The following is a 19,011-nucleotide window of genomic DNA, read 5'->3' on the forward strand; positions in this document are numbered from 1 at the left end:
CGCGTCAAAATGAATTAAAATAGCTTTATTTTCTTAAAAATGCATACAAGTCAATGCGTACTAAAAGCCCGTAGACTGCAATAAGTTACAAAAACTTGGGATTAAAATAGTATTTATGGCATAAAGTATCACAACACTGAAATGAATGTCTGCAAAGCACTCAGGCTTAAGCAAACTACTGTTAACAACAGATATGTATGCTATGGCAGGCCAGCACACAAAACGTATTGGCTGTGTCTCTGAGCTGCAGCTAGTTGAGAACAGTTACTGGAGATGGATTGGCAGGCCATAGACGACAGGTGCAGCTCCAATCAGGTATTTCAAGTTTGTGGCCTGCCGTGAAGGACCAATGTAGTCCAGCAGGGCACTTCCCGACTTAGAAGAAAACCAGGATTCCAGCAAGGCTTGGGCGAAGCGGTCGATATCCCGATCAGTTACATCCCACAGATTTCCCAAAAGAAAGGGACTGTGGAATAAAATAAAGTCAAAACATATGTATCAGAAGTTTTACGCAACTGAACCTAAAGTGTTCAAAAAGGTAATGAAAAAAAACCTATATCTTACCAGCCCGCTATGAGGTAATTGAGGATGATGCCTTGTCCCTCCTGATCTCCCCGCACAGCCAGAGCGGCGCTGCTGCAACCGATCAGCAGAGAGGCGGCTCTTATTGGTCGCTTCAGGACTGCACGGCTGTCAAGGAAGCGTGCGCCTGCACCGTGACCCATAAAACTGACGTGTCCAGAGGTGCAGGGTACATGACGCACAGGAAAAAAATAATTGAATACATGCACTTCATATACGAAAAGTATTTGGTGGAATGTGTGACATATTTTGTTTGAATGCTAGGGATGTGTAATTGTATTTGAGTTTTAATAACTGGTCTTTATTAGCAATCATTTTTGAATATTCCATTTTCTGAATGGTGCAATGACTGCATAGAGCCCCTTAAGTTTTGTTATTCAAGTGACAATGAAAAAGATATGCTAATCTGTTCTAAAGTGAACTACACAAATAATATTACCGTATTTTCCGCACCATTAGCCGCACCTAAAAACCACAAATTTACTCAAAAGCTGACAGTGCGGCTTTTAACCCGGTGCGCTTTATATATGGATAAATATTAAGATTCATTTTCATAAAGTTTCGTTCTCGCAACTTCGGTAAACAGCCGCCATCTTTTTTCCCGGTAGAGCAGGAAGCGCTTCTTCTTCTACGCAAGCAACCGCCAAGGTAAGCACCCGCCCCCATAGAACAGGAAGCGCTTCTTCTTGTACTGTAAGCAACCACCCGCCCCCGGAAGAAGAAGAAGCGCGCGGTGCATGCTGGGATATGTGACGTTTCATTTCCATTTGTGTGTTTATGTAAAGACCCCAAAATGGCTCCTATTAAGTGTGTTGTCTGTCTAATTATAAATAATGCAGACGAGGCGTGTTAACTGAGTTCTCAACGTTTACTCACAGCGTGCTCATAACCACATTCTAACTCCCAGCATACAACAACGCTTCTCAGGGCTACCGCGCATGCTCGTAACTATCGTTGCATGCTGGGTAGTGTAGTTGTTATATTTGCTAGCTCATAACATCACATTAAGAGACACGCTTACGCGCTTAATTCAATACTCGCCGTCATTCCGGGTGGATTGACAAAAGACCTCCAGCCGCTAGATATTGGTGTCAACAGGGCATTCGAAGCTAGACTGCTAACTGCGTGGGAACAATGGATGACAGAAGGCGAACACACCTTCACTAAGACAGGGAGGCAGCGCCAGACGACGCCAACATCTGCCAGTGGATCGTAAATGCCTGGGCAGATATTTCGGTCACAACTGTGGTCCGAGCTTTCCGGAAGGCAGGATTCACAGAACTGCTGGATAACAGTGACACTGACTCCGATGACTTCGACGAGACGGAACCGGCCATTTTGGATCTCACATTTGCCCAACTTTTCACTTCGGACACCGAAGACGAAGGATTTACGAATGAAGAATAACTTCAGAAAGTGAGCGCTATGTTTATTTTGTGTGTTGTGACATTAACGTTCGAGCAACATTATGTTGCTATTGCTCTGCACTATTTTGAATTTTACTATGTTTGTGATTGCACATTTGCGTACATTTTGGGACAGAGTTGTTAGAACGCTGGTTTTTAATATATTATTAAAGTTTGACTGACCTATCTGACTGTTTTTTTGACATTCCCTTTAGCGCAGCGTAGGCGCGGCTTATAGTCCGGGGCGGCTTATTGGTGGACAAAGTTATGAAATATGCCATTCATTGAAGGTGCGGCTAATAATCCGGTGCGCCTTATAGTGCGGAAAATACGGTAGTCTACATTGTACGATGGGTCAAACACCATAAAACAAATGCAACAGGAATTAAAAACGCTTGAAATATCAAAAACATGTTTTCTTCTGTTAAATTTGATCATGTCCATTTTTCCGCGGGATGGGTGTTATGCATTTTTCTTTTGCATACGTTTTAGATTTTAAAACATTTGTTTGTCAAATTTGGACGTTGCTGCACTTATTGGCCAACGCAACATTGCTAGCACTCCTCAAAACAATGATTAGGTCAAGTGAAAAACAAAAAAGGATGAAAATGTGTCACCTTAACTTTGTTGTACTGTGTGCTATTAGTTTTCTGATAAAACACCACACACTGGCACTGTTAATAAACCCCATAAAACTGATTACCTTTAATGTTGTTGCACAGCTTAATAAGTTTTACAAAACACCCACTGTAACTTAACGTCACTACAAAACCTGCTGGACACCTTTAGGGGGACTGACAATTTTAACAAAATTGGTTGAAAACATGGCTGCCATCAATTAAACCTCTTTGCAAGGGCTTGGATGGGACTTGGAAACTATATGCATAAGGATTCTGATATATTTATATCTGAGGATATGTGTTACACGTATACTGGCATGTCCTCTAAACAGTGGTCCCTAACCACTGGTCCGGGTACCAGTACCGGGCCGCACAGTAACATGAATTAATTTATAAAGTACCGCATTTTCTCCGACTTATCTTTCACCTGTCACTAAACACACTAATAAGCTTGTTAATAGATGTATATTACAACTCCTTTGTTATAGCACATCGGACAATGCACATTAATGGACATATAAAATGTTAATGTGCCAGATTGGGGGCCCTGTCCCTACGGTTAAGAAACACTGGTATACAGTATATGCCATCAACAAGACTGCGACCCCGAGAGGGACAAGCGGTAGAAAATGGACCATATCTTCGCAAAGAAACACGTGCAGGGCTCCCACGACTTCAGCGTTAGTGAGTTGATTTTTAATACTCATTTTATTGCGTTTTTTTAATCTGGCACTCGTGGAAAGCTGGTCCGTAAAAATAATGCACACATTAAACCGGTCCCTGGTGGAAAATAGGTTGGGGAACCCTGCTCTAAAGCATTTTGATCATAACCCACAGGGGGCGCCACTAACAGTAGGTTCTAGAGATGCGCGGTTTGCGGACACAACCGCGGAGTCCGCGGATTATCCGCGGATCGGGCGGATGAAATTTAAAAAAATAAGATTTTATCCGCTCGCGGGTCGGGTCGGGTGGATTAATTAGATATTTTATTATTATTTTTTTTTTTTGCGGGTGGCAGTTAAACCAATTGGGAAATATATATACATAGTTAAATGTTGTTACCCACATACGAAAAACGAGCAGGCACCTGCAGCATATGCCACAACAGAAGAAAAAAAAAAAAAGAGATGGACACTTTTACGGAGCGGAGGGACGCCTCGCCGGGGTCCGGGACCGAGGCTCCTTCCCCCGAGAGGGCCCCACCGGGAGCCGTAGCTGAGGCGATCCGCGAGAAGGGCCCGACGCACGTCCAGGGTCACTACCGCGCCCACCGCACCGACACCCCGCCTCGTCCGCTTTCGCCGCGGCCGGCGTCACGCGCAGCAGGTAAGCAGCTTACCTGCCCGCCACCCCCGTGGCCGGGGGCTCGTAACATGGGTCACTCCGCGCGCTCCGCCCGCGCAGCTTACCTGCTTGCTCGCAAAATGATTATTAGCATTCAGACAGGTTAAAATGTTGCTAAAACCATCACTTTTCTATCAGTCACAGTGACTTTTCAAAACAAAAATATTACAGCAAAAATCATATGGGTTGATTGACATGTTTATTCTGTAAGCTAACTTCAATAGTTTGAAATTATTTTGACAGTTAATGCCAGTTATCCTGTCAACCTTTCACAAGACTTCAATTTGTTAATTGAAAGTATAAATAGTATAAACACTTTTAACAGTATGTCGTGCTGTGAAATACAGCCGACAGGATGGCGCACCAAACACAAAGCAAGGCCATGCTGCAGGAGAACAAAGGACTTCTTTCATTTAAGGTTTGTGATAAACCATCAAACTCATTCGTTAAAAGGACTCTATAGTAATATAAAGCGAATTTTTCTGGACATTATCATGCAAGAAAAGTTTATTTTTGGGATCGCGATCACCGCGTAATGATTTTTAAAGGTTGCATTACATTATTAACTGTCCCATGTGATCAGCCAGTGCGATTGGAAGTCCATGCTCAATTATTGCCTCCGTAAATAAAACTTCGGCATTTATCACATCCAAAGAATCTGTTTGGGCGACGAAAAACGTTGAAAGTTTTCCACTTGTATCGCTAGCAACGGCATTAGACTTGTGTTTTTTTGTCCCAACGTGGTCTTTTACATCACTAATTCCTCCGTGTCCGATCGAAAAATCTTGTCTGCACAAGGTGCAATTCGCGTAGTTTTCACCCTTTTTTTTTTTTTTTTAATTAATATTAGATATATAACAACGGGCGGATGGCGGGCGGATGCAGTTCTGATCAAACGTTACATCGGGTGGATGGCGGATGGTTGACGACTTTCTGATGCGGTTGCGGATTAAATAAATTGCCTATCCGCGCATCTCTAGTAGGTTCTCAAACTCACATGTATAGATCCTTGGTCGCAACAGCTTCTTCCAACTGGCCCCCTTCAGGAGCACTTCCACACACCCCATCCCAATTCGGTTGACTTAAATGAAAGAGAGGTGGTTAGATACCCATCTAAAAACGAGAAAATTAAACATGGGCACTGGTCTTACCTGCTAAACCACGCTTTGAATCGGTCTTGTGTGCTGCCCAGATTTTTATCAGGGTCCAGAAGATAAAATGTGTTCTTTCTGTCCACACCATTCTTGAGGATTGACTGAGGATCGCTCTAAAGCAGGAAAATGATACAACTATGATGACTGGCATCATAAAGTGCATTGATAGTTATTGTATGGTTGTCCAAAGTGGAAACAACTGGGGTAATTTTTGGCTGGCAACTCATATTTTATTTGCCCTTAACATACTCTAAGAATTAAATGAATTCACTATTTGTGACATATCTATCCATCTCTATATGGATAGAACACACACACACACACACACACACACACACACACACACACACACACACACACACACACACACGCACACACACACACACACACACACACACACAATTTATTGTATCACCTATAACACAAAGCTAACATGTGGATGTTTTGTTCAGATAGCTTAGCATATAAAGACGTACATTTGATAGGTTTTAGCATCTATAAAGTATGGATGAGTACCGAATTCGGTAATTTTATTGTATTTCTGTCAGTACAACTGGGTAACAATTCATGCAAAGTCAAACAATATCATAATGCGATACTTTTGTAACTTGTGACATCACTTCTGGTTACAAGCTCATGCACTTGGCGGGCTAACGGGCGTATTTCATGGCGGACTGCCTTTAGGCAAGGTTGCAATTTTCCATGCCAGCCAGGCAAGCAAGCCTGATAGAAGGCGCCCAAAAGTAAGGCTTCACTTTTCAAAATGCACTAGATCAATGTTAATTCACATTGAATATACCATAAACATGTTAATTCGCATTAGTTAATTCGCATTAGTGATTTCACTTGGCGATTTTAACACGCACTACATTTGGAAATTAAAACTACAACTAAGATGCATGTTGCAAGTGTGTAATGTATACAATAAAGTATTTGAGGGTCAACAAAAGACAAGACTGGCTGATTCAACATAATTGCAAAGACTACTTCCTGACTAGACAACACAGGACAAACTGAAATAAATGCTTATATGCAAATGGAAGAAAATTAAGTATTAGAAAACAATATAGAAATTCTGGACAGCACTGTTATCAGCTCACTGCTTAGCATGCACAAGTACTGAATATATTGGTACCGGCATAGATTCCCGGGGGAAAAAGAAAATCACCCGATGTGACAGGATATCAGGTTTGAGAAGTGGCCAGTTCGGCTACGCTGGTTACAGCCCCCTTAAATCCATAAGGTTCAATGGTGAATCGAGTGTAAACACAAAGCGGTTATCCCGTCAAACTATAAATCAGCTGACAATTTATGTCTTTAAATTAACACAAGAGCCAGGCTTGTCTGAGAAAAGAGTCACACGCTTGTTGCGTTGCATACGTAACTGAAGACGTGAATAGACGTAGATAGATGGACAGGGAGTCATGCGAGAATTGCAATAGTTCAGCTTTAAAAACAATGCGAGAGTCACGCCTGCCAGCCAAATAATTAGCCACAAGATACGCAATGTCAACACCACGGACAGTCTCCGTGCTGTCCGTAAATATCTTAAAACCCCAAGTAATGGCGGCTCAGACAAAATTCCCAGTTTGTCTTTTATTTATCTGATAAAATGCAACGTTCTCGTGCAAAGGGCTCAATCTCCTTATTTTACTCTCATTTTCAGCAAACTTTCTTTGCTGTAAAAAAGGAATGTGTCATCACCAAATATTTACCATAGAATCGAATCGTTCATACAAAGTATCGAATCTTATTGAATCGTTCTCACACTAAATCAAATCAAATTGTTTTGTTTCATAAACAAATCATTTTTGAATTGCATCGTAACGCAAATTGAATCATCTACCACAAAGAGATTTACATCCCTAGTCGCCCCACATCCTTCAATTTTTTGTAGCCAGTCGGACTCAGTAAATGGGATAAAGCTTACCTTTTTCTGAAAGCTCAAACCAACCAAAGACTCAAGGGACGGCATGCGGCTCACAGAGCGAGAGCGTAAGATGGAAATGCTCTCCCAGGGCAACTTCTGAAGGTACTGTGTAAAAAAAAAAATAGGACACCTACATGATATACCACACATAATGCTAAGAAAGCTCACATTACAACAGGTGAGTTTAATACCTTGTCAAGAATGAGAACCACGTGACCACAAGGCTCCTTTCGGTCTGCGAGCTGCACAACAGATGACTGGAGAAGCTGCTCACATTTGTCATCCCAGTGGGGACAAACTCCCAGGGTGAAGCTTTTCCAGTCTTTTTGGGAGAGCACAGGGGTGGCAGAAAGCAAAGCCTAGAGAAAGCCAAACCTGGGAGTTTAGTTGATGTTGGAGTTTTCCCAAACAGGGCCTTGACTCAAAAAACAAGACAAACATACCTTTAGCATCTCCTCACTGGCTGTAACTTTGTTAGCACATAAGGTTTTGCAAAGGCGCTCGACTTGAGGGGAGAGCTTGGGATCTGACGTAAGAGGCAGAAGAAGGCTCTTCCAGCATCCTAGTAAGTGCTCCATCTCTTTCACCAGTTGCTGAAAAAAACATCAATTATGCAGAATGACATTTATGGCTTAGGCCAGGCCAAACATATTCATAAAAAGGGTTGCATACAGAAAAAAAAATTGGGGGCCATTATAATATTTTCAATGCACTAAAACCTTTAGAGGTGAACTTAATTTGGCCGCTAAAGCGAACCTATGGTAATTTTTCACTTTTTTGACTTGTAAATGTTACAGCGTTGGATAGTCGCGTTAAACACTGCCAAATCATAAGGTTCACGCATTTGGACCTGAGCTTGCATGTAGTTCTGGAATCAACGCTGGGTTTTGCAGTCTTTTAACAACCGTGGATATAGTTTGACATCACAGCTGGTCTTCTGGAGTCTTCACCAGGAGTGACGTTTGTTTTGGGTCGTTCTCGTGTTGGAAAAAAAAGCGGCGACCCATACCCAGTTTTGCTCAAAGATCTTCAAACATCCTTTCTTCAGGATTCCTTCCACCTTGACAATATTCCAAGTTCCAAATGCACTGAAGCATCCCAAGAGCATAACACTCCCACCAATATGTTTTGTTGTCATCAAGAGTTTTACTAAAACATCCGTCTTTCATCTCTGTAAGATTACTAAAATTTGTCCCATTTTGCCCACCACTGACGCTGAGATCATTATTCATGCGTTCGTTAAGTCTTGTCTCGATTACTGTAACATATTATTTTCGGGTCTGCCCATGTATAGTATTAAAATGTTATAGTTGGTACAAAATGTGGCCGAAGACTTTAGACAAGAACAAGAAAGTTTGATCACATAACGCCTATACTGGCTTTCTGTGCACTAAAGATGCGACTTTAAGGTCTTACTACTTACGTATAAAATACATAACGGTCTATCTCCATCCTATCTTGCTGAATGTTTTGTACCATATGTCCCGGCCAGAAATCTGCGTTCTAAGAACTCCGGCTCATAAGTGATTCCCAGAGCCCAAAAAATGTCTGCGAGCTTTAGAGAGTTTTCTATTCGGGCTCCAGTACTCTGGAATTGCCTACCGGTAACAGAGATCCTACCTCAGTAGAAGCATTTAAGTCCCATCTTAAATCTCGTTTGTATACTCTAACCTTTAAATGGATCCCTTTTTAGACTAGTTGATCTGCTGTCTCGTAGGTGACCACGGATCAGCCTCCATGGAGGAAGTGCTAGCTGTTCCAAGTCAGGACCCGGGGTGGACCACTCCTCTGTGCATCAGTTGGTGACGTCTCTGCACAGCTGACTTGTTTTCATTCAAGAAGATATTTTTAAGTTTTAACTGATTTCTTTTGTTTTTGGCATGATCCATTCTGAGTCCTGAATCATCCACTGAATCTTCTGCACTGCTCTACAGGTTCCTCTAATAGAGTGAGTGTCAACTGGTGACTTCAAATTGGTTTGATTAACCAGAGCATACGGCTTCAAACACTTGCTATCTCTTAAACTTGTGGGAGTTTTTAAGGGGGCTAATATTTTGGATACTGGTCATGTTTGTTTTTTGTGAAATAACTTTGTTCCTGTGCCCAAATAAAAATATTGGAAGAATACAAAATTAAAGTAGGATGCTTGGAAAAGCAGTGATAAAAACGATTTGCTTTCTTTAACAGCACTTGGGAAATACTTTATACAAAAATGAAATTTTCCTGGAAGGGCTAATAATTGAGGCCTCAACTGTATTTGGGCATTTCTAGTATGTGCCAGACTTCTGTCCCTCTGCTTCCGGCTGAGAGACTGTCATGGCTTCTACCTGCGGTGGTATTCCTTCTCATCAAATGCCCTGTGCTCCTTTTCCCCTGCTCGTGCTGTCGTCAACTTCCCCTGAACTCATAGTAAACAAACATGGTGTAGATTGTGTGGGACTGAGTCACGGTTTCAAAATTGCACGGATTCTGCAAACACTCAGTGTTAAAAGGGCATGACTAAAACTAAATTAAAAACTGCTGTGAAAATTGACAAAAATGTGTTTTAGTTTTTCAAATTTTAGTCATCTAAAATGATTTAGTTTTAGACAACAAAATTACACATTTTAGTCAGCTAAAATGACAGAACATTTACTAGACTACACTATCAAATATAAAAGATTAGGTTTCTCTTCAGTTTAATTTAAATCATCTTTAATTAGACTACATGCAAAGCATTTAGCACAAAAGCAGCATGATCTTATTGTCAGAAATGATGTAATCAATAATTTTTGCTCCACAGGTCAATGCCAATAGACATTGTTCAAGCACTTTTTCTATTACCGGTATATTTAATGCTATGTTTCTGGTAAAAGCAGGTATGTATGTGTGTTGTGAAACAGAGTTACTATGTATTTCATTTATCCATCCATTTTCTACCGCTTGTCCCTTTCATTTGTTAATAAATGGCCGCCTCAAATAAATAAATAGGAAACACTACATCAACTTCCTTTTTCGGCTGTGTGTGTGACGTAATCATGTTGGACCAAATTAAAAGTTGTCATGCCTTTATATTTACCAATTAAAGGATTCCTTGAGAGAAAGAAAAATGACTTACATTTTTTTGTAAAGAAGTAATATGATAGAATTATCTTTAACGTACAGTTGTGTAGATGTCACAAAAGATCGCCTGCTGATGGCATCATAGAATGTCAAAAATTAAATGTGTCCTCTTTCTTCCTTCCTTTCTGCCAGGTGCACACATATTACGATGTAGAACATGTTGAATCCATACATTTTTGTTTTGGCCATGAGAAATTTTCTCAAAGAAAAGCATCTGATTGGCTCTCCTTTTTAACTAACTCCGGCCGCATTTAATATGTACGCTGTCAAAGAGGTGTGTCTGGATGTATTGCTAACTTGTCCCACCCATCTAAAAGACAAAAATAAATGATTGGATTTTGTTTGTCAATATTTTCGTCTCGTTTTTATTAATTGACTAAAATGTAAGTTAATTTTGTCATAGTCTTTGTCAAATTGCATTTGTTTTGATTAGCTATCTTATTTTTGTCAGGTGAAAAAAAGGTTGATGACGATAACTAAGAGGAAAACTATTAGTCACTGAAATTAACACTGCAAACATTCCACGAGGAGGAAAAAAGAACAACATTCAAGACATCAAACCTTAGCAGTCACCTGAAAAGCAAGCATTGCTCAACAGTGTTTAGAAAGCATACGAAGACGCTGCTCTAAAGCCAGCCACAAAGAAAGGTGTGCACTAACTACAAGCAATCTACCGTAAATTTAAGAAAACAGATAAGTAAACTGTATCAGTCTTAAGAAGCAGAACTGTATCAGGTTGAAAATAAATATTTTGCACCCCATGTATATGACTTACAGAAAAAACAGCCTTCATAACAACAAATAATAGTTTTGTGAATATATACAAACAACCTCTTTAGCAATGTTGTGTTCAGCACAGTAATGAATATGATTACATTCAGTATTCTATTCTTCAGGTTTCTCAGTCAAAGGGAGAAATGTACACTTAAGTGATCTAATTCGATAAAACATCTGAACCTCCCCTCAGCAGTACCCTGGTTTCCTACCTCGACTCGAGAGTCAAGGTCCCTGCGGCCCCGCCACCATTCAGCTTTTTCAGAGACGCAGTTTAGAGTCTTCTGTTCCACCAGAATACTGTCCATCTCCTGGACCAGACCTCTTATAGAACGCTGTGGAACAAAACAAAGATGGCGTTACAAATCTTAATTTATGCATCATTAAAAAACAGTGTTCATGAGGCTGACAATTATTTAGCTTTCTTTAATTTGCAATACAAACTAACAGATATTCCAAAAACTCCGACCGACGTGAAGATTTTGACCTTCTTTCTGGCTTCCACCATAAGAAATGTGCAACATTATGTTATTTTTATTCATCAACAGAACAAAAATTAGATTATGGTCTCACAAGCGGGTAAATAGACATGCATGATACAATTTATCACACACACACACACACACACACACACACACACAATTTCCTGGGCACTGATTTTAATACAATGTACATGACATTAACGTACATATAAGGCAGGGTGATTACAGACCTGCAGCCTATTTTTCTATTGGCCAATGGTATATTTTGTAACAGATCAGTTCTTTACTGTTAAGATATATTATTACATATTGCACTAATTTGCTTTGTCACCTAAAACACAAAGTTGAGATTTATATGTAATGTTCAGATAGCTTAGCATTTAGGGTGGATTTCTGCACATTTGTGATTTAGAGTATCCCAACTGTGCTGAACTGGGTTTGCATTTGGGTTGCAGTCATAGTTTTTACAATTTATTTGCACTACAGGATCACAATTTATTACATTTTAAAATTAATTATATTTTATTCATCCTTGGTTATGAAATGTCACGTCATCTGGTATGACAAAAGTTCCTTAAAATGTTATATTATATTTTACATATATGCATATGGTGTTAGTTTATTTCGAACATGCATACAATTACAATATGATAAATCACATATTTCCAGTTGCTCATTACAGCATGTCTGAAAAGGAGTAGAAAGAAGCAGAGTTTGCTGATCTATAACAATTTACTCTTCTTTTTTTTCTCAAAACATACCCCTTTTAAAACAGACAGTCCTTTCAGTAGCAAGGCACCTTTGCAGAAAACGTAAAGGGTGAGAAATATTTGCTGCATGCTTTGAAAGGGAAACAATAGTACAATGTATCAGACTATTATAAAAATCACAAATTGAAGGCCAGTTCTGTATTGACATACATTTGCATCTAATGCACAAAAGGTATCAAAGTGGCCATCCACATGCTTCAATTATTCTCAATGTGGTTCTCAGTGAAAGCATCAGAATGGAAGACCCAAGTCAGCAGGCTTCTGATTGTACAGAATTACAGAGAGTAAATATGTCTATGTGGACAAAGATTGGTTTTAAAACTGTCAAAAGGAGCTGTTTTAACCATCTGAGTGGGAGTACTTTTTATTCAATATCCACGTTTGTGTGGCCATGGCACCACGCACAACAGACACCTACCGTATATTATTATCCTTACCGGCTCTGTGGAGGTGGGAATGTGCACAGTGACAGGAGCAGATCCTCTTTGAAGACGGGACAGGAGGATGCTTTCACCCATTTCCTGAGATTTTACTCCAATCACTGACATCACACACACAGTCACACCTGTGGCAGAGCAAACACTATGACCACAAGTTTCTGCTTTTGCCTTAACAGTCAAGTCACTAAAGCTATATTTTACCAGATGGAATTTGTTGAATTTGTTCAAGAAACTGTTGGCAGTGGCTTTCAGGGAAAGCTGAAGAGTCTGCTGAGGGAAAGGCAAAGATGTTCTCCAACTGGGACAATCTTTGTCCCGTAGAGATATTACTGGAATCATCGAGAGTGAGGTGGTCCATTTGAGCCGCTAGGTCATTTGATGCATTTTTCAGCTTCCTTTAAAGAGAAAATAAAAAAATGACCTTTTAACACCAAAAGTTTCTAGTACAGGACTTTGTGATTGTGTAAATGAAGAAAGCACTTACAGGACACAGCTGGCTAAATACCTAATGGTGCGATGCCGGCTTGTAATGCCCAAAGACTGGGAATGAAGCATTGCGGTAGTCATTGGGTCCTGTTGTCCTGTTGATAGTCCCAGGAAGGCACAGACTGTTGGAAAAACAGTGGGAGCGGGGAAGTGCTGAAGGGTCACCCAAGCCGAGCGAAGTAATGTTTGAACATCCGCTAATGAAAGATAGTCTGAGAAAAAAAATCAGAAGAAAAAGGGGTACATTAGATGGTTAAGTATGAATATCATACAATCTTACACGTTAACTGTAAAATTGACATGCAAAAAATAATAAGTTTATTTTCTACAGCAAACATTTTTTAAATGTAATTTAACAAGCTGCATCAAACAGATGCTGCCATTTAACACTGACAAAGGCTGACGCTACATCCTCGCTTTCCTCACTCCTCAAGCAATCCTTGCGATCTGAATTGGCTGCAGTGCCCTGGTTTAAGTCTCACTGCTTTCATTTAGCACTCGTGTGAGGATTGCATTAAGTAATTTACTCTTCTTTATTATGTGCATGAAAACATTGTTGAATGTTTTTGCCTTAATTGATTATTTTTAGTCTTTCTAGTCATTTCTTTTAAAAAAGTCGACCCATCAACTGTCTTTCCGGGACCTACCATGAAGAAAAACCGAAAGACCACTGCATGTTTCTTAGAAGCAGTAAAACAATGTGGAATCCAATATTAAAAAAAGTGTGATTTCTAAAAACAAAACAAAAAATAAGCCTCTGAAAGTGTGCCTTTGTGTGAAAAAAATAGTCCCAAAGAATCGCGATATCATGTTAATTGGGATTAATAAAGGGATGAGCGAGACTTATTGGTACCAAGACGTTTTAGAGTTATATGAATTACATTTGGTTTGTCCAGTAGTTTTAATACGTCATTGTTTCACTCGTTATTTCTATATACTTAATGTGATTGTAGTCAGACTCATATAGGTCATCGCTATATAGGTAATACTCTAAATTCAGGCTCTGAAGTTTATTCAACTCAATGAGGAAAAAAGGTTTTACACTATCTAGATTTCACACAATACAGAATAACAAAGTAACACTCCACTTACAGTATATATTTATAGCAGCAGAATATTTTGTCTCTTGAAACTAATGGCTATTTTGTATTTAAAAAAAAAAAAAAAAAAAAAAAAAAAAAAATATATATATATATATTTTTTTATTTTTATAAATTAATGGCATCTATAAAGCCTTACCTGGCTTTTCATCCGAGTGAGGAAGATGAGTTTGAGATCCTTTCACTTTACTTCCGCTCCTCTGGTCAAGCAAGTCACCACTCTCCAAACCGCAAAACCAATCTCTCCGCAAGACCTCAAACTCGATTTCTTAAGAGAAAACAACATGTATAAGTGTGATTAAATTATTGACAAACAGTTTGTTGCTATATCTTTACATAGGCACTCATTTTACAATTGATAAGCCTCTACTTTTACATTTCCTTAGAATGCTACGCTATCTACCCATCAATCCACCCATTTTCTACCGCTTGTTCTTCTCGGGGTAAAGGGGGTGGCTGTGGCTTAACCCAGCTGCCTTCGGACGGAAGGCGGGGTACACCCTGAACAAGTCGCCCCCTCATCGCAGGGCCAACACAGAATAACATTTACACGTTATGCTAATGCTTGTAAAAAATACCAGTCGTGCGTTATGTTTTCATCATGCTTCAGAGTTGATCTGTTAAGTGCTCAACATAAACCCAGCAGTCATTTCACTTGAGGTCATTACAGTCCACATTGCCCCAACCCTTCAAAGAAAAGTGTTGTGTGATATGTTCAACATTTGTTAGTTTATCTGCTAAAGGCTCAGCATGAATTCAGTCCAGTGATTTCACCTGTGGCTGTTATGGTCCACTTGCATCAGTGCCAAGTGATTAAACACACTAACTGATTAAACAAAAGGAGGCAAGGGGCTGTTTTGATCTTTTAAATTTTCTCAAAAGTCTAATTCAACTTGTAGATGCGAAGACGTTATACTACGTAAAACAGCCTGCATCTCAGCTTTGTAAGAGGTCATGAGGCGGAGTCGTATTAATTGGTTAGTGCTGACACATCTTTATGCTATAAGTTTGTTTCAGAAAGCGGTAACAGCCAATCAGTAGTGCGTATTCAGAGCGCATGGAGTCAGTGCTCAGGCAGGCAGAGAGGAGAGACGGTGGGGTGAGCAGATAGGTGTTTAGCAGGTGAGCATAAGGCAGCGGACTCTCCCCAAATGATAAACACCTCTCAGTCCTCTCCAACTCAACTGCTAGTAACATCACTATGAGCCCGTTGACGTTCTAGAAACATAAGCGGTCGCAGTCCTTGAGGTGAAGGCTAATTAGCTTTTAGCGAAACGTTAGCTCACTGTGCGCCCCACATGAAACGGACAGCAAAGCCCTGTGTCTGAGAGAAAGACAAGCATTATTAACAACTAAGTTATTTCACTTGACCTTTTTCTGTGTTGATTGAGCTGTGTTGAAGCAGCAAAAAACGTCATTATGTTAAATGAAGAGTTTCCTGAAGCTGTCTCTGATAGTTCATATAATAATGTAACTGCATCAAAAAGCCTACATGAACTCCACGGTGTTCAGGGATGAATAGTCTCTCCTATTGCTAATGTGTTATTTTTTCAGCTAGTTACATTAATCGTTAGTAATGTAGCAGCCTAGTTTTGAATGGCAGGGTTCCTGCTATCACATGTTGATAAAAATATAACATTTACATAATAAAAATCAACTACAGGCTTCCCAAATGCTGTAATAAATTAAGCATCATGAGTTGAGCATATGTCAGCATGTGGCCCCACTTTTAACTCTTTTTTTCAAACGCTTATTGTAAACGCTTCTTAATTTGACTTAGTAAGTCATTATTTTCACTTAGTAAGTCATTATTTTCACTTAGTAAATTACCAAGTCAAAATATTGACTTACTAATAATAATGACATACTTAGTATCTGAGGTAAGCAGGACTGTAGGTAAGTAGGACTGTTTTGTTTTTACTTTACGTAAAAAATATTGAGATATACAGGTATAACGCCATTCAGCAAATGGAGCGGAAAACACAACGAAAATATGTACCGTAGGCTTCTTCACACAATGAAGCGGGCCTACTTCACCACAGTCTGTAGTCTATTGCCCTCCCAGGCTGTGGTGGCAGCGATGAGGTGGGGACGTAACCGGGATAGGCAGAGTTAAACTGTTCCTTACACCCACCCAGGAGCGAGAACAAGGTTAATATGCGCTAATCCCAAGCGTTAATTGTCTCCTGCTTGTCACACTGTAAGCCTGAATTTTTCATAGCGATCATGAGGTACTTTTTTCAATGTTTCAGAGGAAGACTTTTCACATGCTACTTGCACTAAATGATCTGCAAACGTTCCGAGGAGGGGAAAAGTTCCAAAACACCAAACCTTATCAGGCACCTTACATGCCACCATCCCTACGACAGTGTTTTGAAAGCAGTGTTGCTAAAAAAAGAAAAAAATGACCCAAAGTCAGCCGCAGAGATTTAAAAGTGCAAAATGTTTGCCAGAGATGTCCAGAGGGATAAAGCGATCAGTGATTTCATCACTAAAATGATGACAATGGATAACCAGCACTTTACAATTGCTGAAGATACTGGCATTTGTCAGGACAAACAAATAAAAATATTTCACGGTCTCGAAAAGCAAGAAATTATTGGCATGGTTAGGGAAAAAAACTAAAATGGCCTTTGGCCCACACTTTGGACATCCCTGCCCGTCAGTGAAATGTACACCTTTTCAGAAGAACTAAATTCAGAGTTCCTGATGGAATGTCTCACTTTCACCATAAGTTATTTGCAACTGATAATCTATCCAGCAGGTGTGTAGCACATAATTGACTTTACCTGAAGCAGGACAGTCCTTGGTCTCATTGTCCGACGTCCTTAAATACTCAATGCTCAGGTCAAGAATTTCATCCGATTCCTCCTCAATGGCCCTCATTTTCTCTGGCCCCTCCTCCAACTCCACGCTGTTGCTGGCCACATTTCTAGGTCTTCCTCGTCTTGTTGCGGGCTTATAGGTCAGACTTTCATCTTCTGAAGAAGTGTCCCGCGGTAGTGCAACGGTCTTCTTGCGCCTAGTCTGCCTGGTAGGGAGGATCTTCTCCGCAGGGGTAACAGAGACAGCTTTACTTTGGAGTGCGGCTTGTCTCGGGGTGGCTCTCTTTTTGGGATTTTTCTTATTTGGCTCTTTCAGGGTATTGTTCTCTGAATCACTCTCATCACTGAACTCCACCTTTAGTAGGACAGTTGAAATTGTTGTTAGTTGTAACAAAAATGGCAGCAAGTTATGTAATCATTTCATTAGATGCCTACCTGGAAGCGAGACTTCTTTGTACGTCGTGGAGCGGCAGGCACTATCTGAGCTTTGTCTTGACCTGGCAAGAACTCATCAAAAACTTGAAACTGAAGCTTACAGGCAGTTCTCTGTGTCTTTTGCACAGATTTAGGGGCTTTCGCCTTCTGAACTGGCGTATAGGGTAATGTAGGATCTATTGTGTTGAAGTCAAAAGCACTAAGTTCCCTCGCTGAAAACTTGGACTTGACCACTGGAGTCACGGAAATCATCACCGGAGTTTTGGGAACCAGGCCCTTCTCTTTAACTGTGGTCCTTGTTCGGTGGCTCCTTGGCTCGTCCACCTTGACATTTGTCGGCTTTTTCTTTTTCGAAACAGACAAACTTTTAGGCTCCTTGAGTGAGGGTTGGTGCAGTGCCGTTTTATTGTCCCATTTAAGTTCATTCAAATGTGTTGGTGCCTTCCAGGTCCACACTTCAGAGAAGAGTTCCTCTATTCTGCAGTCCTTTTTGGCACACATGGCGACCAATGAAGCCAAAGCTTTGATTGCCATCAAACTAGCGGTTAGAGTTCTGAGTTCTGGTGAGGGGACTGACTCGGCAAATGCTAAACCGGCTTTAAGAACTTTCCATATGCTATAGAACCTCCTATGCCCTGGTTCGAGACTAGAAAAAGCCATGTGAAGGTAGACACTGCCCACCACATCTTGCATTAGGAAGGGTTTAGGGGAGCTTTTGATAGGTAAAGGCATGAGGAATATTTCAGCTAATTTAGTCTGAAGTTTGGCAGTGATCGTCTTACAGCGAACTAATGTGACCAAGTAAAGTTTAAAGCCCACTTTGGCTTCTGAAAGGTCCGTTTGGAGAAACATAGCCTCCGCAGCTGCCCAGCGGGCTGCGACGCGGCTCAAAAGTGGTTCCGAGCAGCAGGGACACTCGCAGGCGAATTTGTGTGTGAGGCATGACAGCCAACGACGTGGAACGGCTTTCAGACGCGGAGAGCTTCCCTCATCCTGCAGTATTGGTTCTTTGACAGTCCACCTCGTACTGAGGATGCCCTTAAGGTCATCTTTTAGGACAGGCGATGGAGACGGAACTTTCTGCATAGGACGACCTTTTCTTGGTTTGAATTTTACTTTCGACTTGCACTTTGTGTCTGGAAAATCTGAAGAAGCAAGAAAGAGCGAATTAGAGACTCGGGATGGGCGATAAGGCCTAAAATCTATATAGTGATATATCTTGTAACTCTTGCGATAAAATATTGTTTGGTATGTAAATGATAATAACATTTCAAAACATGTTACAAAGGCTCCTAATTTGGCTGCTGACATATGCAGTGACATATTGGGTCATTTCCAGTTGTATTATTTAATCAAACTTATTCATTTACTATTTGGTTACTTTCTGTTGTAACATTGTTGTATCTACACTTCTGTTCAAATGTAATAAACACTTATTCTACGGTTTGAATACTTTATTAGTTTTGGGCGAGACTTGGGCATCGATCCTTCTAATACAGAGTAGTTAAAGGGGCAGTACTTGTCATACCAGTGGTACTTCAGAAATTTAAAATGTTAAACA

At 40.3% G+C, this 19,011-nt stretch overlaps 1 protein-coding gene across 2 annotated transcripts in view; it reads right to left on the reverse strand.

The window, feature by feature from the left end:
* Positions 1-9: 9 nt before the first annotated feature.
* Positions 10-19,011, reverse strand: part of espl1 (extra spindle pole bodies like 1, separase) — a 37,264-nt gene continuing 18,262 nt past the window's right edge. For both annotated transcript variants that reach the window (XM_061923560.1, XM_061923558.1), the window contains exons 19-32: positions 17,451-18,595; positions 16,980-17,370; positions 14,330-14,458; positions 13,089-13,302; positions 12,806-12,999; positions 12,602-12,729; positions 11,125-11,247; positions 7,480-7,629; positions 7,228-7,395; positions 7,037-7,141; positions 5,104-5,219; positions 4,950-5,033; positions 565-729; positions 10-466 (exon numbers count right to left, since the gene is read on the reverse strand). In XM_061923560.1, coding sequence (XP_061779544.1) covers positions 265-466; positions 565-729; positions 4,950-5,033; positions 5,104-5,219; positions 7,037-7,141; positions 7,228-7,395; positions 7,480-7,629; positions 11,125-11,247; positions 12,602-12,729; positions 12,806-12,999; positions 13,089-13,302; positions 14,330-14,458; positions 16,980-17,370; positions 17,451-18,595 — 3,314 coding nt within the window. In that variant the 3' untranslated portion in view covers positions 10-264. The remainder of the gene's footprint in view (positions 467-564; positions 730-4,949; positions 5,034-5,103; positions 5,220-7,036; positions 7,142-7,227; positions 7,396-7,479; positions 7,630-11,124; positions 11,248-12,601; positions 12,730-12,805; positions 13,000-13,088; positions 13,303-14,329; positions 14,459-16,979; positions 17,371-17,450; positions 18,596-19,011) is intronic.

This window comes from Nerophis lumbriciformis, linkage group LG28 (assembly GCF_033978685.3).
Source record: "Nerophis lumbriciformis linkage group LG28, RoL_Nlum_v2.1, whole genome shotgun sequence".
NCBI lineage: Eukaryota > Metazoa > Chordata > Actinopteri > Syngnathiformes > Syngnathidae > Nerophis > Nerophis lumbriciformis.